General features: G+C 33.8%; 1 protein-coding gene across 2 annotated transcripts; it reads left to right on the top strand.

Annotated features, from left to right (window-relative positions):
• Positions 1-3,438: 3,438 nt before the first annotated feature.
• LOC123557807 (uncharacterized) lies at positions 3,439-22,798 on the top strand. 2 transcript variants are annotated; one of them, XM_045349514.2, is made up of 4 exons: positions 3,439-3,630; positions 3,865-3,942; positions 20,050-20,169; positions 21,321-22,798. In XM_045349514.2, the coding sequence occupies exons 3-4, from the start codon at positions 20,085-20,087 to the stop codon at positions 22,511-22,513; spliced, it is 1,278 nt and encodes a 425-aa protein (XP_045205449.2). In that variant the 5' UTR covers positions 3,439-3,630; positions 3,865-3,942; positions 20,050-20,084; the 3' UTR covers positions 22,514-22,798. The 2 variants fall into 2 exon arrangements, with proteins under 2 accessions (XP_045205449.2, XP_045205447.2); XM_045349512.2 differs by lacking the exon at positions 3,865-3,942 and having other exon boundaries at positions 3,450-3,511.
• Positions 22,799-23,358: the final 560 nt, after the last annotated feature.

A 23,358-nucleotide genomic window follows, 5' to 3' on the forward strand; every position in this document is an offset into this window, starting at 1 on the left:
TTTAAAGTTTTGATCAGTTTCAAGTGTAAAAATCACATATATAAGTACATAATGGATTATGTCAAGTTTATGTTTAATTCATACATAGTTATTTACACTTATAACATTTTTCTATTTTAAACGATTTATATAATAAGCATATATTGAAACAAATAATGACATAATTTAGGCAAAACTTGGACATATTGATTTCTTTATAGATAGATAGATTTATTTCAACATAAAATGTACAATTTACATGGCGACTTATAATTAAAACATACAATCAATCCAAACAATAAACAAACATGTATGAATTAATATAGCCATGTCAATCAACATTATATGTTAAGGATTACACAAAAAAGAGTTAAAATAAACTCTTATTTCCATTGTGGTCCTTAAGATATAGTATTGTATGACATAGGAAGATTAATTTATCACAGTAAAAAAATAATCACAGAAAAATGCCCGAAGATAAGTTTGTATAAAAATCCTATGCTTAAAAATGATTGACTAGTATAAAAAATGATTGACTAGTAAAAAAACACAATGCAAAATCTATCTATAATGCAATCTAACTAAAAGTCATATTAAGCTTAAAAAATGTTCCTTTACCTTACTTTTAAATGAAAACATGGTTGTGGCATCCCTAACATTTTGTGGCAGACTGTTCCATAAACAACAACCATTATAAGCAAATGTTTTTTTTTCCCAAAACCTTTGACCACTGGGAGAGCATATCTCTTACTATCTGACATTGAAAAAGCTGTACCATCAAGGGAGGCATTTGCCTTTGCTCTGAACCTTGTGGGATAATCATGAACAGTATTGATAGGGGTAAAGTGTTCACTTAAATATGAAGGAGCAATATTAGAATTTATTTTATAAACATGACAGAGAGTTATTTGATTAACTCTACTTGAAACTGGTAACCAGTTAAGACGTGAAAAATGCTCAATTCCAATGTGTGACATGGGATTTAAATTCAACACAAAACGTATAAGTTTATTTTGTGTGACCTGTAACTTGTGTTTTAATTCCTGTGTTAAACTATTAAACCAAGTAGAAGAGGCATAGTCGAAATGACATTGTACAAGTGATGTAACTAAGAGCTTTTTTGTGTGCAAAGTGAGGAATTCACTTTTACGGTAGAGGAATTTTAACCGAGCATTGGATTTCTTAATAACAGACCTAGCCACTGACTCAAATGACAAACTTTGATCAATGGTTGCACCAAGATATTTAACTGAAGATTTGGATTCAATAGTTTGACCATTGCAATTTATATCAAGATTACCATGTTTTTTTAACCTTTGTACTGACCCAAATAAAATAGATTCTGTCTTACCAAGGTGAAGAGATAGTTTATTACATACAAGCCATTGACTGACAATATTCAGATCCTGACTTAAGAGATTTTCAATATCACACATGTTTTTGGCAGACACAAGAATTGCTGAGTCATCAACATAGAGAAGCAGCTTGTTTTTTACAACAGCTGACATGTCATTCACATAAATAAGAAAAAGCAGAGGCCCTAATATAGATCCCTGGCACACCACATGTTATATTGGCAGAAGAAGACAAAGTACATGATATTTCGACCAATTGGCGTCTATCAGACAAATACGAAGAAAACCATCTGATAGAGGACTCTGTGAGACCCAATGCTCCTTGTTTTACAAAACAGTCATAAATTGTAATTAATACGGAGCTATATTTTCAGTTTAGAATTCGTTTTTGATCTGTGGACATGAATGGTTTCATTTGTCATAAATGCGACTGTAATATACATAAATTCTAATAAAACTAAAATGTCCCAAGTTACCCCAACAGGGTGGGGTAACTTGGGAGACTTGACCAATGTTTAATTAATTTATAGTTAATCACAGGTTATCAGGTATTTGTAAAAGTTTATATTCGTCATATATTATATAGGTTGCGCATACTGAAATATCAATAAATCAAGTATATATTTTGTCTTTCTAAAATATTACTCAACAGTGTTTCTTTAAGTGTCCCAGTTACCCCTTTTTACCCTAATTGCCGAAATTCTCGAAATACTGAACTTCTAAGTTAACAATATATGGCTTTTTTTTATGGTTAATCTTTTAGCACTATAGAATAGGGATGATAGTAAGAACCTTTTTGATGTTTATTGATAAGTTCATCGCCAATAGTTTTAGTGTTGCTTTTTTTTTTTTTTTATATAAACTCTGGTCAATGATTTTAAAGCTAACGGATGAAATATATGTGAACGGGGAGAAGAGCATTATTTGCTTTTCACAGTTCAATGCCTGTATATTTTGATCCTAAAGCTTTTTTTTTAAAGTTATGTCTACTGACTACTGCACAGGCACTACATTGGAACCTGACATCAAAACTAAACACTTGTTAAATTTCACATGAATGACTTTAGTTATACAATATTTTCAAAACTCATAATAATACAAAAAAAAAACCTGAAATAAAAAGGAATTTTAAAAAAATATTGTATTTTATTTCTTTTTTTCTTCGTAGAAAATGTATTTAGCACTAATTTCTTATTATCAAACGCTCATTCACATTTTTATTCAATAACAAAGCAGTAAGCGAGTCGCTTTTGTCAACCGTAAACAGCAAGCGTCTACTGACGTCTTTACTGATTAATTACTATGTGCATAGTGTACTTGATAAAATCCGAACAACACCGATTCCAAAAAGTACCACGAATTTTCAACTCGATAGTATACACAGTTAGATCTCTCTATTCATTTTCTTTTTCATACGTCTAACCATAATGTGACGATGTCGGCGCCGCTTTGCGGCGCCGGTAGCTCTGCTATAACGAAATGGCACAAATCAGCCACCATAGCTACGTGTTATCAATGTAGGGTAAATCAATTGTGTACACACGTAGTATATTAAAGATATGCCGCAACTTGAGTTTGGAAACTCATGTGAACAATTAGAATCCTCGAAACAGCGAAACAGCTTGGGAAATGCAAGGACACAAAAAATAAATAATAAATGTTAAAATGATATATATGTAGGTACATTTTCGAGTACGAAAGCTAAGCTGAACCTTATCTCAACTGTATGTGAAAGAAAATTAATGGGAAATTTCGGTTCAAGATTGTGGTACCGAATGCAACTCAAATAGCTACAAAATATTTATTTCAAATAAAGACATACCAAACTAATGAGTACCAGCGTTACTTTCTCAAGAAAAATCTTGTAAAACCTTCTAATGCGCAGAACACGTGCATTGTTGTTGTTTTTTTTTCGCCGTAATTATTTCGTAATATCAAATAAATGATATCAAATTGATAGTTTTGGTTCATTATCTTTTCACACCCAAAATGAAAGCCATTCTAAATTTAAGATGGCGGAAGTACCTTAAACAAACTGTAATTTGATAACATTGTAAACACACACTGATGTGTTATCTACAAGTGTGTAAAACTACAAAATATCTAGTCTGTCTTAATGGGTCACAAAGATAACGTTGTAGAAAATGATAAAACTGTATTTAAATACGATGTGTTAGGTGAGTTTTGAAGGATTACGAACTATACTAAAATGGATAAATAAACAAGAACTGAAAGGAATTGTATATACACTTTGGTGCTGACTATCTGGAACCTGTTGACATAAGGAAATGAAAATGTAAAATGAAATGAGCCGCGCCATAAGAAAACCAACATAGTGCGTTTGCGACCAGCATGGATCCAGACCAGCCTGTGCTGTTCGCTTTCAAAGCCTACTGCCATTAGAGAAACCGTTAGCGAACAGCATGGATCCTGACCAGACTGTGCGGATGCGCTGGCCTGGATCCATGCTGGTCGCAAACGCACTATGGTTTTCTAATGAACAAATATTGTTCTCCCGCTGGGTGTCAAGAATAACGATTAGATGATATATATGTTTGTGGAGAAGGGTACTTAAAAGGAAGCAGGTTAATGTGAGAAATTCTAAGAGGTATTTTTTTTTATCTTTTGTATATAGGGGTGTAATATAGGGCGGGGTGAGAGAAATAAAGACACTGGATTTGATATAAGCCGGGGAGAAAAGTTGTCACCTGGATGAAAACGATACCCTATCTTCCATTTTCAACATTTTTAGAACCTTTTTGGCAAAAACTCTTGTTCCTCTGCATAAAAATATGCTGACTTTGTAAAATTATGATTACATATTACATTCATTTTTTTCTGCAAATTCACTTTAAATATTTTGTTGAGGGGGCGAAATAAAAAAAAATGACAGTATTTGTTTATGTAGAAAATAAACTTTGGTGTAGAAATTGCAGCACGAGTTATTCAACTGAATCTCAATACTTGCTGAGCACCCCGAAATAATATTTATGTTACAACTACTAATTAACAATGATATCTCCAGCATATTAACAACCTAACAAAGTTCCAAACAAAGGGGACTGATGAGGTTTTCTCTGCATCTCTTTGTATAAGTTTATTCAGGCCTACATGTCTTAAAACTATAAGCATCTAGACACTATATACCAGACAGTCCTGTAATTCCAAATGTAGGGACAGGTCATACATTTGTATAAGTAAAAATATAGTAGGGAAATGTTATACATTTGTATAAGTAAAATAACAAGAGTAAGAAAAACAAAGAGCTGTGCCACAGACCTAACCTTTTGGGTTGGAGTGTATACCTTTGGCACAGCAGGTGATGGCATTTTTATATCCTATATGCAGGGTACTATCAATCTAGAGTAAGCCTTTGTATACAAGGAACTTTGAAATTACAGTAATATATGTATAGGGCGGTGAATCTTAAGTGAATATTTGTTAGTGCACAAAGGATACATTATCAGATAAACTAATCAATTTGCCACATAATTCATTAAAACTCGTGTATCTGAAATGCAACTATAAGTTTTGTACAACGAATATAGTCCATGAGCCAGACCCAGAAATTTTGGCTAGTGGTACCATCCGAAGGGATTAAAGCTCAATGCTATTTTTGGATAGGTAAACATCTGACAATTCAGAAAATATGTGATAGCATTGCAGTGGTGGTAGCTTTTTGTGCGTTATTAGCCATGTAGTAACACCACCACAAAATAGACTTTCATCAAACTTCCGTTATAGATAAGTAGACTTTCTATTTCAAACTAATAGTTCTCTCTTATTTTGGAATATATTTTCTTGGAAATTGATAGACAAACAGCTCAGTTTATGTATTTTATGTATTTAATAACTGTTATTAAAATATTGCCTCTTTAGCGTTTACTGATTGCAATTACAGACAAACATAGACCAGTGCTTAAACATAATTAAAGAACACAAATATTGTTTCATAATTTGCAGTTAGAAAGGTATTTTGCTCATTCTTGAACTAATATGACATGTTTAAATACATAGAGTATAAGGTAGTAGAATTCTACATATCACAAAACCAAGTTGTCTGCCATTGGCTGTTGGGGCGCTTGTAATTTACGGCATAATAATGTGCGTTACCTATTTGTTTGAAATTAATTAATACTTCTATAAATGATGTGGAATAGTATGAATATCGTTAAATCAAAGCAATTTCTGAACTAGTTTTGATATGTTAAATTAACAATTAGACAGTTATTCGCAGACCAATAGCTTTTAATATCAAAGCCACCTTGTTGTTATTGTAATTTACGTGACAATACACGTGTAGACGAAAAACACAAATATGTTATTTAAACATGATGTTTTACTATCTGATCTGTCTAAAAGGTGCATATTCATGCCTACTTCGGTATCAATGTTCTTATGCTTAAACAGTAAACATTTTTATGCTGAATAATACCAAATGGTACTTTTATACAGTAAAATACGTTACCATAAAATCAAGATTTTCATAATATTTCATATAAACATGTTAAAGTCGTTGTTATTTAGTATTATGTTTAGAAAAGAAAGATTTTAACTAATCAATAAAATCATTATTCGGTTAGATATCAAATGCCATGTTAATTAATTGAATGTAAAAGTGTAATTTACGTTACAATATGTTACCTTAATCGGTAATATGCTGCCGTTATTATTTTCAGTCATTATCTTTCTATATCATGTCAAGGTTATTCTTTGTTTTCAATAAACCACATTTTCTATGTATTCAACATACTAGAACATTCTTAGTTATGACTCTTCATCACTGTCTGAATCTAATAAGATATCATCAATATTGGTACGCGAATAATCTTCATCAGTTTCACTGGTTTCGTTTATATCAACAAGTTCATCAGGAACGATCTTTTTGTCACTCAAGTTGTTCACTAACTGTTTTTGTCATCAAAGTATCAGCAATTTTTAACAACACCAGGAAGATAAAGGCTATCCTCATGGGCAAGTAGTCAAATATACACCTTTAAGAAAAGATCAAGGTTGTTTGATATTGATATGAATAAGTGTTAAACTGCAAAATTATCAATTTAATGAAGAAAAATATGAAGAGATTGTATAAAATTTAAGTATATATTATGATAAAGTTTTCCTATTATTTTTACAATATCTACGCTGATATGTATATTAAAAATTTTGTAGATTAATATAAATAAATGAATAAGTAACTGATAGTTGACTGGACTAATATGGTGGCATCAGGGTCATGTCTATGCCGTCAGAACTATTAAGGACGCAGTCTTGGTTGCCATTCTTGTTGACAAACATTTCGTATCTAACCTTGTTGATGCTCCGATATTTTGGGCGACCATTATATTGCAAATATAAATAACTCTCCGTCTCCAAAACGTTGTCGGAGCACACATGTTGACGTCCCAACATTTAGCTGTCTGAACATGACTGAGTCTTGTTGCCATCATTACTCATGAAATATTTCCAATTCTGCGGATGTTTTGGTATTTTTGACCAGAAAACACGTCGTTTTCTTTCGACAGACTAAATTCTTTTGGAAAAGTATGTATCTGCAATGAAATCTACTATCAAAGCATCGCCGTCAATGATGTAAGATACGTTTTCAATAGAATGGTATGGTGGCATATTTCTGCATTCACTTAAGCAGATAGTTTTCGCGAACAGTTTACGTGAAAATTTAAAAACTTTTCACGAAAAGAATCTCTTATTCTAAGTGGAAAAAAATCACGATAGTGCGAACTACTGTATACGATAACAGATACTGAATTAATAGAAATAATAAAGGGAATTAAAAAATACGTTAATTTTGTAACCCATATGAATGTTGTAATAAAATATCTATAAGTTTTTAGACACTCTTAGGGGTGGTGGTTGGGGATTGAGGTTGATATAACACGCTTCATTCCGTAGTGGGGACTATTGGGTTATCTTTATGCAGTTCAGTTCACTATTTTGACACATTGTCTCGTTAACAAGATAATATTTTCACGAAAACTTTCTCCTACTTTCACGAAAGTTTATTCATTTTTCGCAAAAGTATTTTTTTTTTCGGGAAAGTTCATAAAATGTTCATGAAAACTTTATGATTCTCGTTTGCAGAAATATGCCACCATAGAATGGCTTGTTGCAGCTCGATACGTCCTTCAACGTAGTATAATAGTTTGGCTTTGTCGGTGTTTGTTGGCATTCCGTAGGATGTTGCAAATGACACAGGAAATTCTTTGACCAAATCATGCGTGTTCAACAACTAATATCACGAAGAGTCGAAAATACATTTCTTTCAGCCCTTATCTGAGCCATTCTATTCTGCGAGCTGGTAACTTTCTTTGATTTTTTAAAGTAAAGGCCGCTATTGCCAATTTCTGCTTTGAATGGTTACATGCATTTTTCTACATCTGTCATCACTTTTTTACATCCGCATATATAATCGGCTTTGATGTGCTCAGGTTCCACTTCTTTGTGTTTGGATTTGTCTTCTGAAGTCTTGTCTGTTTTCTGTTGTGTAGCTTCAACATATGTAACTTGCATGTGCTGTGTCAAACAACACCTGTAGTATGATAAATATTGTCTGCTGAAGCTTATGATGCTTCCCTTTTTCTTGGCATGAAGGTTGATTGTCTGTTCTATAGCAATTTACACATTCTGTGATGCTGTTGCGGCTGATCTAGATACACTGAAGCCACGAACCCTCGAAAGCTTTTCTGCACAAGGGTGGGTTCTTTCAAGATTCATTATTAGGAGCAGATAGGGAGCGGTGGTCTAGTGGATAAGGTGTCGGCTCAATCCAGGAGTCGTAGGTTCGAGAGCCCCACTGGGGTCACAACCATGTCTTTTCTAATGACACCAGTACTGATTTTCCAGGAAGCGGACTCGAGAGTGATACCAATATGCTTGAAGCTTTCATCACAATCGAGCTAAAACAAATTAGTATAAACTAACGGATAAGCAGGTAGATACATTGCATCGTTCATAAGATTGGACGCAAATAATAGTGGGCACAACTTGTGCCAGACTCCTATTTGCACATCTAGGTCGTTGACATTTGTGGCATGTATTAATGCCAGTATATCATGAATAATATCAATAAAGTATATACAGAAGTGTGCCCTTTTCCGTGATGTGTCTCTCTGACACTTTTGAAGTGTTGGTACTTTTGAAAGTACTCTTTTAACGCTGTTTGACTTTCAGCAGATTTTCACGGCTTGAATTGTCAGCAAGTTACTTTACTTGTTTACATAAACATCGGTTGAAGGTCAAATAATTAATGTTGAATATATGTGTCATCTGTTAATAAGTAAGTGACAGGAGATTTCTAACATTTAAACTAAAATGATTCTGTCCCTATGAAGCCATGGTGTTCCAATGAGTATCTATTTGTTTTCTACTTGTTTAAGGCCCATTTCTAAAATGTATTTCAGTATATATACATGTATAATTATGTTCTTGAACATTTATAATTGATTTGTACTGATTTTGGTAACACATATTATTGTCACGTAAAATTCGCACAACTATTGAGATGAGATGGTGATTCACTGCATTCTAGTAAATATCTAGTTCAACAACGCAAATTATGTATAGTTATTATAAAATGTTATATTTTTTCCCGATCTGTGCAGGGCATTTTCTTCACTTCAGAAATTTCAGTTTTGTACATTTTTGGTAACATAAAACTTAAACGAAGATTACATCATGGAAAAGTTCCTACCACTGCAGAAAAATAGTTATAAGAAACACTATTCAGTCTGTACTTTCAATTATATTGAAGAATCATAAACATCTTGGTCATTGGGTTATTAGTACAAGTAAAATATCTATAATGCTGGAATAAAATCACTGTTACGTAAATTACACTAATTAAGATGTTAACGGGTACGTGAAGGATATATTGTTTTAAAGCACATTCAATTCATTGTTATACATGTATATGGTTGTTAATAAACTACAGACTGCACTTTTTCTTAATCATTGTGTAGCACTATTTCATCGTCTTAAATGTTTTTAGGAAACATATTAAATGTCACGTAAGTTACAAAAGCCCTAATGTTTAAACGGCATTCATGTAGGAATAAAAAGCATTCGGTATGTACTTTCAGAAAGTCATAATGTTGAATATTCCTTGATTCCTTAGGGAAGGCAGGGGGAAATGGTACCTCAATGTCTAACATCTATCGGAAGAAAATCTAATTATGAGCTATAATTATGCTTATTAGTTGTCCATGCTATTAAGATGTTCTTCATAATCATTATTTTAATTAACACTTATTCAAAGAAGCAAACCCAAAAATGTCGAAAATTAAGGAAATATTTTGTTTGTTTTTAAATACTTATTACAAATACATCAATTATTCAAACTGAAAAGCATACGTTCCATAATTCGTATGTCTACACTGGATATATCTTAGCTCACCTGAACTTGTATCTAAGTGTAGGCATATATCAAGATGATATCACACCAAAAGCTACCGTCGATACATTGCTATCACATATTATCTTACTCCAGGGTTGTATGCCTTTCCAAAAATCACTGTAAGAATTAATCCCCCCAGATGGTACCAATCAACCCTATGGCTCATGTACTAATAGTGTTGTAAATGTTTTAATTTATCATGGTAACAATCGGCTGCTCTATCAGTTCATGGCATAAATAAATCACTTAAACTTCCATTTCATTAATGATTACAGAAATATTTCTATATATGCAGATTTTGGATTTGCCAATTCTCTGCTTATTTTTCAAAAAATTGCTAGATGCGATAGCAAATACATTTATAACTATTAGTTAAGATCTTACATCTAGAAGCCATTTTAATGTAGTTCCGGCTTAAGATTCTGCGGCCGTCAGTTGAAAGTCGGGTATCTTGTTTAGATTTTAATCCTGCGTAGAGCTGATTATCTTGATTGCAGAATATGTTTACGACACTTGAATCACAACAATAATTAGTAATCGTGTTTCCAAATAGCTCCCCATCTATAAGCGAATTGGCTTACAAGCCCGCCCATTATGCTATTAGGTAGCAGGGTACACTTCGAATTTTGGCCCCCGTCAATATTTGTTATAATAACTTCGTGATTTTGAATGTCTGTAAATTAAGGTAAGAGAAAATGATTGTTAATTCTTTAGAAAATTTAAACAGCCGATACATGTAAATTTCTGATGTAAGTTGTAAAACTAACTGCTGCTAGCTTTGTATGAATCGATGAGTCACCTTGGCGCGGGAAATTCAAATCACGGAAGGGTTCCGTGCTTGTTGATTGCTACTCAGGAACTTTTTCGCTATTTTGTGAAAAAAACGAGCTGGATGGGCCCCCATTCCGTTTATAACCTGTAGTTAAGTAGGGACTATTAAACAGAGAAATGCAATAAAATTGGGCATTGTTCTTGCAGCGGGATCATTGCAGGCTGTTCAAAAGGTGCAAAATTGATGATTTTGGCATGCTATTTTTAATGGAATATGTAACACTTTCGTGTTAATAACTTTCTGTATTCTTGTAAGAGAGTCCTGATCTTGCCATTAATTAAAAGCTCAAAACATGCACACACTTTATAAAGTGGCCACCCTGAATCTGCTTATTAGGGAAGTGCAATATTGCGAATCGTTACATGTAAGCCCGGTCGTGCCCAAAATTTTCGACCCCAAGTGTACCCTTCTACCTTAAGGTATTTGTGCGATTATGTACTTTTGAATGGCGCTTCGATATTCTTCGGAGGATAATTTAGTTTATACGAACACCTGGCTTTAAATTCTTACTGGAGAATGCCGAAATCACAAGGCGTTATTATCGAACGGCAATTTTTGAATATCATCATTTGCCACTATCTAAAAAAAACTTAAGTAAGTCATATATGTGAATTGGTAGATATAATGTGTATCTTTTATCCGCAGATGAACATTAAGTATCCTTTAAAAGAACATATTTCAGCCGCGCCATGAGAAAGCCAACTGGTTGCTTTGCGGCCAGCATGGATCCAGACCAGCCTGCGCATCCGCGCAGTCTGGCCAGGATCCATGCTGTTCGCTAACGGTTTCTCTAATTGCAATAGGCTTTGAAAGCGAACAGCATGGATCCTGACTAGGCTGCGCGGATAGGTCGTGAGTGTGATCCCCGGGCGAGGCGTATGTTCTCCGTGATGATTTGATAAAAGACATTATGTCTGATATTCTTCGTCCTCCACCCCTGATTCATGTGGCGAAGTTGGCAGTTACTTGCGGAGAACAGGTTTGTACTGGTACAGAATACGGGAACGCTGGTTAGGTTAACTGCCTGCTGTTACATAACTGAAATACTGTAGAAAAACGACGTAAAACCCAAAACAAACAAACAAAAATATTTCGAGTCTGATGTATGACTAAATTGATTAAGTTTAATCTGTTAGCTTAGAATTGTGTTATGGGATACGAAGAAAATAAACAGAAAACTGGCATAGTGTGTACAAGTGTTTTATGGCGCGTGTTCGAGCACTATACTAGTATATATTAAGAAGATTTACTGTCCTTGTAAGGTATTTGACTATTTCTATACAAGTGAATGTCCATTTAACGATGTTATATTTAGTTCAATTCGTATTGAAAAGGTTGCCAAGATTTCAGATATAGATTTAAAAGTAACTTGATAATGCAAGTATGTCACAATTTTGAGGATATCTTATATGTATGTACAATATAAAGAGGACTATGCTATATACTAAGATCAGAATTTTGTTTGTAGAAACATTCAATTGTTCAACACAATAACTATACAAAGTGGTTGGAATTAATTATTATAAGGATGAAGATAAATGTTTTTTTTTTCCAAAATTGAATGCCAAAATGCTTTTGAAATCCTAGATGTGTGTTTGCTGTGTAAGGCAGTTAAAGTTCAAGGTTACAATGACCCCCTAGAATATTAATTCTGTTTCCGATCAGTGATTAGAACTATGATCATAAAAACGATTTATTGCCGTTGTACATTGTCTAGGATGTATTGATTAATGGTCACGGTCAGAAAGCTTTTAACTTTAACACAGTTGCTTATTTAAATATAAAAAATGCATATGATGATTTCCTATGGCATATGATTTATTTTAACAGGTCGAAAATTAAGATCAGAGTAAACTGAAGACCAAAACCTTAAATCAGATATATCATTTTATCAGGACAGTTTGTCATTGTCCAGTAATCTTAAGATTAAGTGTTTAATCAATGCGTATAAACCTTCCATAACAATGGAAAAATGTTTAATTTCATTATAAGATTTGCCTGTTGTCAATTGAAAATCGATTTGTTTTTGTTGTAACTCAATCACAGACTGACTTAAGATTCACATCAAGATAGAGGTAACAAAACAGGTTTTTGGCAGGCGCGATTTATATTGTGGATTTTGCGAAATATTAAGAGTTGTCTTATATAATCCGCTAGGAAGCATATGCCAATATGTCGGCAGTACAAAATACACTGTATCAATGATTATATATAGAATTTTGTTGAGTGACTCATTAAAACGCTCGTGATAAAAGGTAACGTAAACACAGCAATGATTGTTTTCAACATCTGCTGACTCAGTAACTATGAACGACTAAGATCGGCTTTGGTAATCTGTATAAACTGCTGAGAATGTATCGAATTGAGCTTCTATTTCAATACTTTTCAAACAATTCAATAATAATAACTCCGAACCGGATGATTTCAAGAGGTCAAAGATGAACTTTTTTTGCCAATAACCACATTACAACACAAATGGTAAATTTTGACAAATTTCAGTAAACACACACAGCATGTTGCCATTGTGCTTGCATAAAAAAGTAGAATGTTTCTCATTGCAGAGTTGGTGCAGCCGTTCTGCGCCTGCGCTGAATTATTATCCATTGGAGCGCACGGCAAAATTACTCATTTTTTTTTGCATGTCCGCACGCATTTAGAGTATCAAATGCATAATATACTGACTAGAGGTTAGGGTTAGTATCACCATGGTTACAAAATATATACTTTTAAGATATTTTCTTTCAAATTTAGTTAATCCGGTATATACCGGAGTCTGTAATATATCACAGATGCACCAACTCTGTATTTAGTCAAAGCCAAAAAAGTAAACAATAAATGAAACTGATGAACACTGACTTACTGACTCATCTAGTCTCTAAGACGACTGGCCGGACTTACAGGCAATTTTGCAGATGTATTTATGGATGAACGATCGGTCGGAGGTACAGATGTAAACAAGCAGTAACGCTGGTGCAGCTTCAAACAAGATAGAGGATGCTTTTACCAGATAAACCATTTTAATTCACTGTATTCATTTCAAATAGTAATATCCTGATACGAGTTTTCCTCCCGAATGTTAAGTCAAGTCAACTCAAGTCAAGTCAAAGTTTATTAAATGTAACAAAGGCCTCCGGTCCAAAATACACTACATAATATATAGTAAGTGGTTCAATCAGATAGTTGTGATCCCTCAAAATATACACATATACACTGATTAAATTGAGATATATATTCATAGATTCAGCACACAATCGACTAGCAAACATATCTTAATATAATAGTTCTATAGGCTGCTGAATATCATACTTAAACAGGTCAAACATTATTTAAAAGCTTCTCAAGATACAATGCTGTTTGATATAACACCTTTTCATTATCAGAGCTAAGTATGTTATAATTTAAACACTTTGTATACTTCTGTCAGATGAATAGCAATTAAGAAGATACTGAATACGGATCTCACTAAATTTCTCACATTGAAAAAAGGCATGATATTCACATTCAACAATACTAGTGTTACTTCTGTTATAACAAAATTGGCAGATACGAGATTCAAAAGTGGTATTGTTGTGCCTACCAGTTTCAACATGCAGCTGATGGCTTGACATTGCTAGCCTGTATTTAAATGGCAAATTTATTGTAAGGTAACGTTCGGTATTTAATAAAGTTTCAAAATGTTTATAATGGTGACATCTGCTTGATTCATCGACAGACTCTTTCCAGTTTTGTGTATGACAATCTATGAGTCTTTGACGAAAAATACTAACGAAGTAGTCAATATCTCCAACATCAAGTGAAACCCAAACATAACCAAATCCATACAAAAGTAACAAGTGTTTGACCTGAGTAGCCCAGGTGATTCTGCCTACGTTATCTAAAGATTTTAGCATATAATAACACCATTTAGGGTATCTAGAGCTATCCATCTGTATTATTTTACACCAATACTTAACACAGTTTGAATAATAGGTTATACACATTGGTAGTCTGCCACATTCCCCCAAAACAATTATATTATTCGTTGAGTTTTTTACTCCAAGAAATTTTTTACATTTTACAAAAATTAGTATGTATGGTTTCTATTTCTGGCGAATATTTATATCCCCAAATCTGAGATCCATAGCAGAGTACTGGTTTTACCATAGCATCAAATAACTGAAACAGCTGTTTAATATTAAAATATCCAAATGGTCTTTACTAGTTATACATAGCATATATTAACTTTTGTGTCTGTGACGCTAACTTTTCTTTAGCTGCTGTCCAAAATGACGTCGGCGTAAATAAGATGCCCATATACCTATAAATGGTCGTAACGCTAACTAACTGGCTACGGAAAAAAACATCTTTCAATAATTCTTAAGGGTCCACTATTTCGAAATACAGTTATTTCAGTTTTACTGAGGTTAACTTCCATCCCTGTTGAATTACAAAATTGTTCTATTACGTTGAGTTGTTGTTGTAACTTAAATACAGTTTCTGCACAATTTGCAATGTCGTCTGCAAACATCAGACATAATATATCAGGTATTGAATTGTCGATAAAAATATCTGAATTGCATTTTTCACGCAGTAAGGAGGATAACAAAGTCAACATATAGGCAGTAAAAACGACCACCAGATCTAGACAAGTATTTCGGAGCCATGGCTTGTAAACAAAACACGTTATCAATGGCAGAATAATCACATCTAAAACCTGCTTGGGCTTCATCAATTTTTTTATTGTTTTCAGCCCACGAATATAAACGTGAGTTCATTATATTAGAAAAGATTTTGACATTGTGGTAGTTACAGATATACCTCTATAATTGCTCGGATCATTAAGAGCTCCTGACTTATGTATTGGATAGATTATACTTTGACCCCAAGAAGTGGGGAAACTCCCACTCATGAATATCTTGTTAAATAGAGCGCATAGTTCATGAGCTATTATATCATCTGTATACTTATAAAATTCAGCATTCAATCCGTCATTACCTGGGCTTTTGCCGTTTGCTAATTTTAAAACGGAGTTTTTAGTTTCCTCTAAGGTAATTTCAGAATTTAGAAATTGGTCGCCGGGACCCTCATCATTAATAACAATGACTTCTGCAGACTCATCAAATAACAGGCTACTAAAATATGTAAACCATTCATTTGCTGATACAGTTAAACTATTTACGCTCTGTTTGGGTCTAGATTTCTTCAGTACTTTCCATAACTGATTGATGTTATTACAACATTCAACGAGTTTAATGCGTTCTCTACTTTGAAAAGCATACTTTTTCTGATTTACAGCATTTTTAAAAATACTTTTCCTCTCTTTTTAACATTCAAGGTCTTGATTACAATTGTTTGTTCTAAACTGACGCAGAACCCTATATATACTGAGTTTTAACATTTCGCACTCTTCATCCCACCATTTTGGTTGTGTTAGTGATAATACAGTATTGCTAGATTTAGAATACACTCGCATATGTGATGCTGCCTATTGATATACATTAGTTAATGTACTAACTGCTCTATTTATGTCTGTATTTTTAAGATTGAGAAACGAGTCTCTGTGCTGTTCAAAAAGATTATTAAAAACTGTGAAAAAAGTCTGGCTCTTATTAGGATCCCATTTAAATTTCGGAAATATCATTCCAGATGTACTCTCTGAGACCAATGTCTGTGTTTTATTATGACTGTATATACTTAAGTGTAATCTATAGGCTACAGGAAAATGGTCCGGTTCATCCCTTTCCAAGACATCGAAATATGAAACATGATTAAAAAGATCTTCATATGCTATCATATAGTCTACCACGCTAGCTCCATCACCAGATAAACAAGTAAAATTACCTTGAGAATCATCAAAACGACCATTTAAAACATGCATGTCGTGGGTACAGCAAAAATTTATAAGAGTTCGACCAAAATTATTACACCGATTGTCTTTACTTTGCCTTGAGATATCAAAGAAGCTACTATTATATTCTGTATCACCAAATACATAAAAAAGGTTATCTGCTGGTATATAATCTAAAAGATCCTTAATCCTAGCATTCAAATCCCCAGCCCAGAAAAACATAGCATCAGGAAAGCTTAATCGTATATTATCAATATTATCTTGTATTAAAATTATAATTCCATTTCTTTCATTATCATTATACAATGATGACCCTTCTGGTGATACGTATGAATAGTAAATAATAAGATCTTTACAGTCGCTTATCAACGAAAATTTAAATAGCATCACGATACAATCGTTGAATTCTTTCTTAATTCTAGTTGTTCCTTCTCAAGAGAAGGAACACTTATGGTGAACATGTCACACTTGACTGAGCATGTAATGGATACAAGGGCGCCGCCATCTTAGGCTCATGCATATTCATTACAGATAGCCTCTAGCCCAATATGTGTTTACGCATAATGAATCTTTATTCCAGTCTTTAAATAGTGCAATACAACTACGTCAAATAACAGAACAAGAAGACACAATAATAAAGTTTAAATCATGTAACTCCTCGATTAAATATATCATAGTAAAGAATCGAGATTAATGGAATGAATATGCATCATCTAAAAATAGACTCCCGCCAAAACAATTACGTAATAAAATTGTCCCTGGTCACGTGATTCCTTTAGCTTCTAACGTTTCAAATTTGCAAGTCATTTCTTTTGCGTACTTTTTTACTTCCTGATTTGTTTTTCGAATCGTAAACGCATGTACGAAATTTCTTTGTGTTAAGTGTGCAGGTGATACTTGCTGGTATAGTCGCGTGATGAAAATATCCGGAAGTGAAATACAGACTGCAAGACAAATGCTTCCAGTAGCATAATATGTACTGCACCTGCTCATATTTAAAAAAACAGCTTTGGGTTATGATAAAACTGTTATTACTTAAGATTAGTTCTTAAATAGATCTAGATTAAGTTTGCACAAAAAATGACAAAACATATTTTTCTCATTGCATTATTAAACATTTGTAACATTGTGCTAGATTTCTAAAACAATATCCCTTATTATAATAAAAAGAATATTTAATATGTGCTAGAAGGAACCTTTTGGTAAGCTAAATCTTGTAATACTGATATGTTGAAACAATGATTCTTTAATAAATACGGATACTCCGCCACTATTACGAATTGAGTTCTTATTAAGCTTCCGGCCATTATCAAAATGCAAATAATTACTCATTTGCTAAATGATCGAATTCACCTGTATATCTTGACCAAGTCTCGCATAAAAATATAATGTCAAAGCCCTCCAAAAAAGAATTTAAAGTACAACCCTCAACGTATTTACTAAGTCCTTGGATATTCCAAGTAACAATATTTACATATTGTAAAAAAACAGTCATTGTTTGGAACGCCTTGGCCGGCTTTCTATTCGTCCACGCCCATTTCATCGTGCGCGCTCCAATCGTCTTCCTGCGCGGTCGACCACGTTCCTTCTACGTCACTGTTCACCTGATCGGTCTCGTCCAATCGTTCGCTTTCCCCAATGTTGTTTACACTTTGGCCATGTGCTTGAGCACATGGCCGTCTAATCTGTCGTCGCTTGCCAATACACAAGATAGCCTGTTTTACATCATCGTGTTTATAGATTTGGTCATCCACACTAAGCTTATCGTACCCTATCACAGCATACTTGTCTTTATCTCGTTCTTCCAACATACGGGTACCCAAAACACGTCTGTGTCGAACTACACGGTCTGTGTAGTCAGGTTTTATATATTTGTCCGAATCTCGAGTTCGTATTCCGTTAGCTTTATTCAGAATGCTTTCCCGATCTTTAAACCTACTGAATTTGACAATAATCGTGCATTTGGATGGGTCCTTTGGTTTGACTTTGTGCGCTCTCTCTATTTCAACAGACTCCATTTCCGGCAAATCAAGATCGTCCCTGATAAATTTCCTAATCTCAGACTCACAGACTGACCAGTCCTCACTCACGGGCCCAGGAATACCTCCTATACGTAAATTGTTCCGACGAGAATGATGACTTTCTAGGTTGTCAATTTGACCTCTCAAATAGTTCAGCTCAGATCTAATAGCCTCAGTTTTTAATTTGTCATTTTCATCGCGTAGGCATTGCATAGAATCAGATAACGAGTCAATTTTTGTATTTACCTGTGATATGTTCTTTGACACACTATTATACTAATTTGCTATATCCGTTTTCATTTTCTTAAGACTCAGTGGACACATTAACATATGACTTACAAACATCACTCACTTCCAGCCCGGAAGCATTTGAAGCCTACTTGACATACATACATAAAGATTTTGACGAATGTGAATCTCGATAACAAATACGAATCAAGTGCTTTTTATGGCGATATGGCTTCGGCTTGATTTCGCGTATAGACCTAGACCACGGCCTAACAGTCGTTCAGCTATTTGCGTTTTAATATCTAACTGATCGGGCCTAAACTTGTAATTGTATAGTCGTCAGCTTATACTTAAAATAGATCAATCGCTATTTCATTTTCACTCAGAAAAATCACATGCCATTCATTTTCACACATGATTGGTTTCAAAATCAAACATAAGAAATTCCCCATAATATGTTTAAAATTAGCTGGTCATGAAACAATATCTTCAGAATCATTTTTCGGAGAACCTCGAAAATTGTGCGTTTTTAATTCATGCGATTACAGAATTAAGTTAGCGTTACTAAACTTCTAATTAGCATATAGAAAAGTCAAAACCGTTACAAAATATACAAAATGTTAATAAACGATCTAAATAAATAAATAACATATAACGGTTCAAACTGGGTGGATCAAATTGGGCTTAAGCCGGTGCCAGGGGACGTGAGAGGTGTTGCACATTTCATTACCTCTCGTGAACAGACTCAAACCGAGTCTGCAGTTATTCAGCTTGGTTGCATTCTATGCATCCAAAGGATCTTTTTACAGATTAAATCCATTTGGGATAGTTAAGTTTGACTGATATTTGGCGAAATCAAGGAAATAAAGATTTCGTATTCGATGTCTTTAAACAAAGAAATGTTGACCAATACACTCAAACTCGGCATTCTGACATAAATAACTCGCAAACACTATTACGTATAATAGATTCAAACATTCATTTGAACGTGAGCCGTACCTTGAAAAACACGTGAAATAAAACACATTCAAAATTGCTTTAAGTAGATTTTGTCTTTCTTCACACAAACTAGAAATTGAACAAGGAAGATATAATAATGCACCAAAAAAAAAAAAGAAGAAAGAAACAACAATAACATAGACAAACAAACGGAAAATATGTAAACTTTGTAATCTAAGAGTGATAGGAAATGAGTAAAATGAGAATCACTTTAATCTCACATGTCCTTTATACGTGAATAACAATTATATATATATATATATGATAACGGAAAAATGATATACGTAAGAATATTGTATATTACGTATGCAAAGTTATTCAATTGCTTTCATTTTTTATTTAACAGGATTCTATTTATAACGATTGTATACTTAACCAGTGGTATTTTTTTTCAGATATAGTTTGAGGTCAGAACATCACCATCAGGAAGATGAAACAGAATGTACAAAACAGTCATTCGAAGACGGCATTTCTTCTGATCTTTATCATACTTTTTCTATTATCTTTTATTTTAGGTGAGATCTGATTATAATTAAAAGGTCGATCGTCTTTTATAAGCCCTCTGTTATAACTTATTTAAAGATACAATTGCGTCAGAGAAATTGTTAAGGACTTAATCACAGGAAAGTATACCTAAAAAAAAAACAAAGAAAAATATCAAACAGGGAATGCCACGCACCAAAAACGTAGCCTCCTCAAAACGAAACCCCCAGCACGCAAACGCGCGCACCACACACACATACACACACACCCAAAGCCAACACATAAGGACAAAACGAACAACACACACGCACACAAAGCCAACACATAAGACGAAACGAACAAACAAAGGAACACAGTGGGGCACCGCCTTGGAACGGTCAGTGGCAAAAACACCACTGGGGAGCTTAAACCGGTTTATGGTGCACCTAACCTCACTCTTACCCCCACCATGTTCCAAAGACATGGGACAGTGTAAATAAAAGTAATCCCCTCCAGGTGAATCTCTTACACACGTAATGGAAACAAAAAGGCATGGCATGTAAAACACAAAAATGCTCGTGTATAAATATATAAAAAACAAACCTTAAGAACCAAAAACGGATGTACTCAATGCCTTTTCAGAAGACAGAGCAACAAGAGAAACACCCTTAAGGGCCCGACGAAACAGGCCAGAAGACAAATATCAAAACAGTTCAGTCCTGGTAGGATTTAAGTCTCACAGAAAACATTAAGTAGAATTTGCTCTATAGAGCCATAGACTTGAAATGTATAACACAGTTAACTGAAGGGTCATATGTTCGAAATAAAGTACACAATTTACTCAATTACTATAGAGCATGAAGTTAAATATTCACATCGGGGGTACAAACTTGAAATGCAATTCACTTGAGGGCGATTTTCGCACTGAATGAGCAATTTGAAAGCAGATTGTATAAATAACTGACACAATCTACCTACATGCTTTTCCGACATTATTTACAAGGATATTATAGACATATTTATGACGTCACTAATCCAACCAGTGATTCAATAGAACATTCGTCTGTCAACATTGTCTCAGAAGAATAAACATCAAGGATTATAGATAAATCATTTACTTTTATCTGAAATTTACTTTCGGTCCTACTTGTAAATTTGTATGATATTTCAATAATGTATATGATTTTTATTTGTTTCTTGATAGGAAGATACAGTTCAACAATACCTGTATCAAACATTGGCACAAAAGAATGGTTTCCTCTGCCGCAGAACAAACAACGTCCAACACAAACGTACAAGAACATACACGACACAATACAGAAGACGAGAAAAGAGGAAATACATGCATATTGTAGAGCCACCGGTGTCCCGAAGCCAGCAGCAAACGATTCTGTGCAACTGATTTTTAATAACAAATATAACATCAGCTATCTTGATATACCAAAAATTGGATCCACTTTCATTAAGCAAATGTTTTCTGTTCTAGAAATCGGTCCATCATATGCGAAAGACAATTTTAGCATACCACGTAGCATTGTTCATAAAAAATTCTTAGATCAAGGAAAACAATTTTATTTCAACAGTACATTAGACAAAATGTTGACTATTGTCGCGGTACGAAATCCCTACTCCAGATTATTTGCTACATTTGTTGATAAAGTGTATTTGCCAAACAAAATCAATTTGGTTTCTAATATTACTGCCTACAAGCAAAGGCACATCTCGCGAGATCTTGTAAATAATTCGAGAGCTAATCAGGGCAATTCACGTGGACTATCACTCACTTTTCAGGACTTCCTCAATTATGCATTAGACCCTTCGATAAAGAACAAATCACTTTTTAATCATTACGGTCCATGCTTTCCACAACTGAAATATCTTATATGTAACTCTAATGCTTATAGTGTAGTTAAACAAGAAACCTTTGAAACTGATATAAAGTACGCCCTACAAGCGGTTGGTGTGGACAAAGCGGAGCATGAAACATATTATACCATAATAAAATCACTTCATGATTCGCGTATTGAAGACTCAATACCAGGTATTATAAAAGTTACATTTGACAATGCCAAAAAATATGTTAAAATATGGACCGGACGAATTGTAGCTACGAGACTCTGGCATTCATTTCAAATTCAGGGATTTATCAGTAAACATATTCCTTTTCCAGAAAAGTATTTTGAATCTGAATCGACATATTCGAATGTAAGTTTTGTTTTAAACGTTTTCCTTCGTGAAATGAAAGGAAGAATGTTGTCTCGAACAGAAACATTTGACCAACGAAAGGAGATAATGCTAAATGCTTACAAGCAATTGTCTACAAATGTTATACAAAATATACAACGCACGTATAATGATGATTTCAAAGCTTTCGGATATGATAAAACATTGACATAAAATACCAATGTGGCTTTAAATAGAACTGAAATGTGGATGCATTTGGGTATTTAAGAGACGGATGCTTTTTAAACACTTAAAAATGTAGTGTCTTTTGAATGAACTGTGTTACGACTGGAAAGTGATATTCGTCCGCCAACGACATCAGAAAACACATCCATCCGCGAGAATACATTTTTGCTTTTGCCTTTGTAAGACTAAACATTTTACTTACAAAAGGTGAAATAATTGACATTATGAAATGTATTGGCAGTAAAGAATGGATCTGGCGAGTTTCAGTTTTGTTATTAAATAAGTTCGATACGTTAAGAGCTTAACCCTTAGACTGCTAAATTTCTAAAATGGACTGGTCCATCATTCAATTTGGGCAATACTATTTATCATTTGAAGGGGTGTTTACTGAAAATTTATTGACTGAATAGCGAACAGTGCAGACCATGATCAGACTGCACGGATGTGCAGGCTGATCTTGGTCTGCACTGGTCGCAAAGGCAGAATGAATTGCCGCCAGCAGGCTAAAGGTTAAACAGCAGAACTTGAATTTTCTCTTGTTCACGCATATGAAATTGGAAGACAAAACTATACCTTGACTTCTTGAAGTTCTGTGTACTTCATTCTAAACGTAACAATATTACATTACCGTCATCCGAAAACAAACAATCAATTATTTGGTATATCAGTCATTGTTTCATATATATATTATTAGTTATAAGACAGACCAAAATAAAACGGGTCATTATCAAGTTTAAACTGAACGCATACACTCAAACGAAAAACATGAAACCAAGATATTTTGTGATGTCTCCAAAACACTGATAGAATGTACATAATGAATTTAACCGTTA

The sequence above is a fragment of the Mercenaria mercenaria genome, chromosome 5 (assembly GCF_021730395.1).
Source record: "Mercenaria mercenaria strain notata chromosome 5, MADL_Memer_1, whole genome shotgun sequence".
In the NCBI taxonomy this organism is placed as follows: Eukaryota; Metazoa; Mollusca; class Bivalvia; order Venerida; family Veneridae; genus Mercenaria; species Mercenaria mercenaria.